The following is a 7899-nucleotide window of genomic DNA, read 5'->3' as shown; positions in this document are numbered from 1 at the left end:
GATACTTTCTAAAAATGTTGATATTGTTTAGTAGTATCTTCAATTGGTTGTTGAATATTTGGAAGTTTTTCTACTTCTTCTTTAAAGAAATGAGTGTTCTTGTTTATTAACTCTTCCATTTTAATTTAATAAATATCAGATTAAAATCATATGATTAAATACTTAAATACACGTTTATAACACTCATTTTATTTATTATTATAATAAATGTTATTTTATTTTTATTATTTTAAATAACAATAATATATAATAAAATTAATAATAAAATAATAAAAAATAATAATATTGATATTTATCTATAATTAGTTTATTTTTTCATTTTTATTTTCTTATTTATCTTTTTTTTATCCAATTACTTTTAATTCATTCACTTCATTTTTATTATTCTATTTCTTTCTTGTGTTATTTTCTTTCTCATTTATTGTTTATTATTCTTGTACTTTAGAGATGCCGAAGCATTACAGGAGACACCACAAAAATTATAAAAAAATCAATAACAAAAGAAGGAGAAATCCATACCAACCAAGAGATATAAATGATAGAACAACGAGTGAAAACACGTATTATCTGCATTGACAGAAATACATTAATCATCACAACAATCATTACCATAATAATAACTATCACCATAACAATTATCATAACCGTTATAATAATAATGATATGAATCATTTCATTCATCACTTCAATCATTTTCATCATCATAAGTATTTTATCAATAATTCAAATAGAAACAATCAATATTATAATACAAATAAATCACATAATAAAACACAACATAGATATAAACAATGCCATAATAAAAAACAACAACAAATAAGAAATAAAAGAAATGATAGAAATACAAAACCAAGAATATTTGAAAAGACTAATTGAAGAAGAAACCAAAATACTTACACTACAAGAAATAGAATAAATTAAGAACACTAAGATTAAAGAATATAATCAACAATAATGAGAAGATAGTATTTACTTGTAAGAGAAAAAACAAAAATGAATAGAAATGAGAAACGATCAGTATGACACTTGAAGAAGATGATAAACAACTAAATCAAAATGAAATAAATAATAAATACTTAAATAAGAAATATACAATGATGAAAATGATGATGAAAATGAATTTACCGAAGAGAAGAAGAGGCATAATGAAAAAGAAAAGATGAAATTAAAAGAAGAAGAAGAAAAGAAGAATGAAAAAGATAAAAGAATAGAAGAATTAAAGAATAGAGGAGAATATTAAAGAGAAAGAAGAAATAAAGAAATACAAAAGAATGACCAGACCATTAATAAATTATCAAATGACATTATGTCATTAAAGAAGAAGCATGAGAAGGAGATAAACACTAAAAAACAAGAAAGTGATAGAAAATTATTCGAATTCAATGCTGAATCAGAAAGGAAAATGTCTGAAGTAAGCAATTTATCACAACAAGTATACTTCTTGAAAGATAAATTATTTAAATTACAAAATAAAATTACACAAGAAGAAAAGAAGAAAGAAGAGATAAATCACATTATATCTGATTCATCTGAAACACAAATTGTGAATGACCTCACCCCCAATGTGGTAGTAACTGATGAAATATCATCAAATGAAGATGATCTTCAAAAAAAGAAAGTTAATAGAGAATTCAATCGAAGAGATGGGAAATCAGCATAAGAATATCACCACATCTGATCATGACATTCAAAAAAACGGGGGAAGCAAACAAATAGAGAAGAAGAAATTCTAACACTCTATAAATGTTTTACACTGAAGTTATTAGAAAGAAAATTAAGAGGTCATCTTAAAGAAGAAGAAATAAAAAGATTAATACATGAAATTGATATTAAAATAGAAGATATTAATGAATATAAAGAAATAATAAAGAAAACATTTAAAATAAAGAATGAAATTAAAATTGAAATCAATAAAAGAAATGAAGAAGAAATAATAACACACCAATTGAAAGATATTAAATTAAAAGAATTAATAAAATAAATAAGAAAGAAGAAATACAAGAAGAGGAGGTAATAAATAAAGAAGAAGATATGAAAGAACAAGAAGATGTAGAATTTATTAATTATTATTACAATAAAAACAAAATACATCAAATAATTAATATCATTAATACAAATGAAATAGTAATCAACACATTAGATGATTACTACCATTATATTAAAACTATAACATCAACTATTAACATAATTATTAATAACAATCAAGAAAGAAGTGGAAGGAGAAGTATAGAAAGAATACTACAATCAAAAATATGTAGATTAAGAGACTTGCTCCATAATAACCAATATATGAAATTAAAAAGAATCTTACATATTAAAAAATATGATATATATCATATTAAAGTAAAAACAAAGGAGCAAATAAACTATTACAAATACCTCCAAAGAATGAAAAGAATAGAAATAAAAGTAAGAATAAATTGAAAAGAATAAGAATGAATTATAAAATGATAAAATAATGAAAGAGACAACTTCTAAATAAACATAAAGAAGATGAATATCCAGATAATATTACTACAATTAATTTCTGGAAATGAATCTATGAAAATAACACTAACATAGATTTCATAAATAATAATTTATATGAAATATTAATTGAAAATAGAATTAATAATAGAATGTATATAATCACTTTTGATGAATTAAATCATACAATAAAATTCAATGGTAATTGGAAAGCACATGGAATTGATAAAATACAAGGCTTCTGGATTAAATATTTAGAACAACCAAAGAATTTCTTATTAAAATTATTTAATGAATGGTTGTATAATCATAATGATATCTATATTCAATTCATTAAATGAAGAACATTATTAATATATAAGAAAGGAGATAAATTAGACCCACAAAATTACAGACCAATAACTTGTTTAAACTGTCTGTTAAAAGTATATACATCTTTATTAAAGATGAAGATAGAAAACCAATTGATGTTAAATCAAATTGAAAAACAATTATCACAAAATCAAATTGGATGTAAAAAATACACATATGCATCAAAAGAAGGATTATTATACAATACTATAATCCAACAGTTATTAATCAAGGCTAAATGGAAGTGGGTAGAAACATATTATGATGTCTCTAAAGCATATGATAGTATTAATCATCAATTTGTTAAACAATGTTTAATTTATTTTAACATCACATTAGTTGTAATTAAAAGTATATTATATATATTAAATAATACACAACTCCAATTATATTATAATCAACAAAATGTAGGTATAATTAATGTAGAAAGAGGAATAATACAAGGTGATAGTTTATCTCCATTATTGTTTGTATTATCTATTGTTATATTATCTAAATAATTAGATAAACAAATTAATAAGTTATCTATTAAAATGAATGGAGAAGAAAAACAAGTACAGTTAAACCACATATTATATATGGATGATTTAAATATAATAACTAACAGCCTCGAAGAAATTGAAAAAGCCCACAAATTAACAAAAGAAATATTTAATGCAATAGGACTAAAAATAAAAGTAGAAAAGAGTGGGATAATGACTAATATCAATGGTCAGATAAATGGAGAATTAGCTGAATTACCAAGAGTAACTAATGATAACCCTTATAAATATCTTGGTATTGAAATAAGAGATAAAATAAATATTAATAAATATTATACAAGATTATTAAATGATGTATCTTCTATTCTATCATCATTAAATATTATGAAATATAGCAGCATTAATACAATAAGAAATATTAATAATGATATAATCTCAAAATTAAGATATGGATTCTGTATTGTCAAATGGAAACTTAGTGAGTTTGAGAATATAGATAAACAAATAAGAAAGGCATTGATACAACTCCAACTATACAGTACAAACATCAATAAAATTAGATTATATGTTATAATAAATGAATTAGGAATGGGATTAATGTCAGCACGAGATGAATGTGGTAATGAATTATTAAGAATATATTTAAAATATAAATATCAAATACAGAAATATGAGAAATGATAGAGGCAGTAAAAGAGAATCCAATGAATAATCAAAATAATGAAGAGAGCATTTGGTAAGAAAATTAATTTCAATGAATTAATGAATATAATACAATTAAACGAAAGAAAATATGATGTAAGCAAAGTATTTGAATTTGTAACAAATAAAATAAATGAAAGATATTTAAATGATTGGAAAGAAAAGAGATGTAGTGAATATATAAGAAATGTAAATTGTATATTTAATATTATGAAATTATCAGTAGCCACAAGGAGGTCATTAAATATAAAAAGAAATGCATTCCTCCAAGTAGTAAAGATGCAAGAAGGAGTAACTATGACAAGAAATATTAAATCTAAAATACTTAATTGTGATGCTTTAATTTATTGTAAATATTGTCCTATCACAATTGCATCTATTATTCATATTTTGTTATAATGTAATGAAGAATAATCAAATATCAAAACACGATTATGTATGTAAACAAATATATAAACATATATTAATTACCCATTTTAATGAATTTGATGAAATAGATTTTAATGCCCCTCATAAATGTATTAATAATAATGAAATGATTATAACTTACATTAATGATTTATTGGTTAATGACAATTCGTTTAATGCTAGAAGACCAGATATATATTATCAAAATATCAAAGATAAAAAATGATATATTAATGATGTTGGTATATGTCAAGATAGAAACACTGAATTAAATTATATTTACAAAATAAATAAATACAAAGAATTACAAGAGAAGTTAATATAAAATAGAGAAATAATTTAAGTAGAAATAATACCTGTAATATTATCAATCAATGGGTTGATACATAATGAATCAGTAAGAAGATTAAAGATACTAAAATTACAAATTGACTTCCCCAAAATACTACGAATAATCATTATAAAAAACATGAAAGACTTAATGTTCTACACAGGAAACACTGGCAGCACATTAGAAGAGGAACCTTCTAATTCTCATATGTTAGAAGTGAACTCTATTGTAGAAATATAGCATATTGAAGAAACTGAAATAATCATTTCTTAAATATGAAGAAAATCCAATTATGGATATATCTATTAATTGATATTTTTTTATTATTCTTGTACTTTAAATTCTTTATTCCTTTTTTTGTTTTGATTATTGTTTTTATTTCTTTCTTTATTTCTTTAGCTGGGTCTTTAACTCACTATCTTCTTTTTATTTTTTAGTGAATTTATTTCTTGCTCTGATCATCCTTTTCTTTTTCATTATGACTTATTTCTTCATATTCATTTTTCATTTCTTGTTTCTCTTTTTATTCGTTTTTAATTGGTTTCTTTTACCGTTCTTATTATACATTTATTGGTGTTAATGTTTGTTCTTCAATTTCCTTTAAATGCTTATTTCTTGACTTTTTTTTATAATACTCAAAGATATTGCTCAACAACAACGACAATAAAATTTGTTATATTCTTTCCATTGAAAAAGATCCGATAGTTAATTAAATAAGGTAAAAATTGACTATAGGCTGATATAAAACATGAAAATTAGTAAATGAGAAAGAAATAATTCTAATACAACACCATCAATTGAATTATTATATAACTCAATAATAATATAACTATTGAAATTACAAATAAAATTAAATAATAAAAATAATAAAAAAATAAGAAATAGAAACATGAAAAACCTTATAAGAAATTAAATTTTTATTATTGTAATAATACTCTCCATGTGATAATGAGGTTAGCTTAAATTACAATGGAAGTAGAGCTGTTCAAAAAAAACATGAACACCCACTCTTCAGTGTAAAGAAAAGTTGCTGACATTCATAATAATAAAGCCCTTTTCTTTTTTTATTTAATGAGATGAGGATCTGTGAAATGTTATTCATTATGTCTCGATCTGATCCTCAACTTCTTAAAGAATTTCTCATTGGCTGTATTCAACTAAAACAGAAAGTTAATGCAACTAAAGAAGTTGTTAATCAAATTGCACTTAAAAGTTCATATACAAACACTACTTTAAAAACAAAACATAGTGAGGTTAATATCATTAGTCAAATGGTTCAACAAACCAAAGAAGAGACAATTACCCTTATGAGTGCAACAGAAACAACAATGAATAAATGGAGTTCAGTAATCACAGAAATCCAATCTCCTTCAAGACAAAACAATTTCCCTTCTTTTGAACAAGAAGAGAAACGACTACTTAATGCCCAAACAAAAGTTGAAGATATGAAACGAATTGTTAATGCTCTTAACTCATCTTCTAATGATGGTGGTCTCCAAAGTCTTATTGAACAAATAAAAGCCACCAATGAAAGAATTCAAAAACTTGAAACTACTACTACATCCACCCTTGTCCCAATTAAAATTAAATCTGAACAACCTAAATTTGAGATTCGACCAAGAAATGATATTGATGACATAAAGGAATCATTTACTGCTTTCAAAACAGAAATGGACAAGATGGCAGATATAGAGGAGACATGGAGAAAGATGAAAAGTCAAACTGAAGAAGTGAAAAGACTTCAAGAACAAATCATAAAAGAAAAACAAGAAAATGAAAAACATTTAAAACAACTCAAAGAAGAAGCTGAAACTAAGAAAAAAACACAAACAATTCAAAGCATTCCTTTAGAACAAAAAGAAGTTATTGAAAACAAACAAAAGACTCCAAAAATTGAATCTATTCAAGAACCAAAGCCTTTGCCTCATACTGAAACAATACCAATCACTAATTCAAATCCATTCAATCAAATACAAAACCCAACTCTCATACAGAAAGAAAAAACTACACCACAGATTGTACAAAATAACACTCCAGCAAAACCTTTTCAAGACCAAGTTGTACAACAAAAAACTCCACTAACTCAACAAAAAACAATTGTATGGGGAAACTCAGTCCAACCACAAACTAATTTACAACAACAGCAACAACAAATTTCACAACCACTAGAAGTCAAACAAACAACAGCCCAACAACAAAAAGATAACTGGAAAGAACAACCTCAACAAGGGACAAGACAATCCAATACCCAACAACAAGGAACACAACAACAACCCAGCACCCAACAACAAAACGTCCAACAACAGAACACACAAACACAACCTCAAAGAGACATATGGGGGAATCCAATACAATCAAAAACCGGACAACAACAGCAGCCAAACACTCAAACACAACCTCAAAAGGATGTTTGGGGAAATCCAGTACAATCACAAAACAAAACACCACAAATTGGACAAACACAACCTCAAAAGGATGTTTGGGGAAATCCAATACAATCACAAACTGGACAACAACCAAATACACAAACCCAGAAAGACGTATGGGGAAATCCAGTACAACCACAAAGCAAAGCACAACAAAATACACAACCACAACCTCAAAAGGATGTTTGGGGAAATCCAATACAATCACAAACTGGACAACAACAGCAACCAAATACACAAACACAACCCCAGAAAGATATATGGGGAAATCCAATACAACCTCAAAACGGTCAACAACAACCAACTGGACAGCCACAAAAGAATGTCTGGGGAAATCCAGTACAATCACAAATTGGACAACCTCAGAAAGACATATGGGGAAATCCAGCACAATCACAAATTGGACAACAACAACCGAACACACAAATCCAACCCCAGAAAGACATATGGGGGAATCCAATACAACCACAAAACGGTCAACAACAAAATACCCAAGTACAACCTCAAAACAATATGTGGGGAAGTTCAGGTCAATTCCAACAACAAAATGGAATTCAAAATCCTTTTGGACAACAATCAACACCCTTCAATCAATTTCCACAACAACAAAATCAATTTTCTCAATTCTCTAAATTGGCAAATGGTTCTACTAATACACAAATGAATTTCAGTCGTATTGATCCTGCTGCTAGAGCTGCAGGTATCAACAAACAAATCCACTTGATGCTTTCAA

General features: G+C 25.7%; 1 protein-coding gene across 1 annotated transcript in view, besides 8 other annotated features; it reads left to right on the top strand.

The window, feature by feature from the left end:
- Position 1: 1 nt before the first annotated feature.
- Positions 2-283: a repeat region.
- A 6-nt stretch (positions 284-289) lies between these two features.
- Positions 290-430: a microsatellite.
- A 15-nt stretch (positions 431-445) lies between these two features.
- Positions 446-5060: a repeat region.
- Positions 5061-5084: 24 nt separating this feature from the next.
- Positions 5085-5133: a microsatellite.
- An 80-nt stretch (positions 5134-5213) lies between these two features.
- Positions 5214-5439: a repeat region.
- A 143-nt stretch (positions 5440-5582) lies between these two features.
- Positions 5583-5628: a microsatellite.
- An 18-nt stretch (positions 5629-5646) lies between these two features.
- Positions 5647-5674: a sequence feature (AT_rich).
- A 169-nt stretch (positions 5675-5843) lies between these two features.
- EDI_326810 (epsin-2, putative) overlaps positions 5844-7899 on the top strand; it is a gene marked incomplete at both ends in the record, with an annotated part of 2178 nt that continues 122 nt past the window's right edge. The window contains one exon of the mRNA XM_001733184.1: positions 5844-7899. This exon is cut by the window's right edge and continues 122 nt beyond it. Within this exon, the coding sequence (XP_001733236.1) occupies positions 5844-7899 (2056 nt within the window).
- Positions 6875-7062: a microsatellite.

This window comes from Entamoeba dispar, genomic scaffold (assembly GCF_000209125.1).
Source record: "Entamoeba dispar SAW760 scf_1105229457925 genomic scaffold, whole genome shotgun sequence".
NCBI lineage: Eukaryota > Evosea > Mastigamoebida > Endamoebidae > Entamoeba > Entamoeba dispar.
Note: the sequence above shows the minus strand (reverse complement) of the source record. Positions and strands in the feature narration are given on the sequence as shown.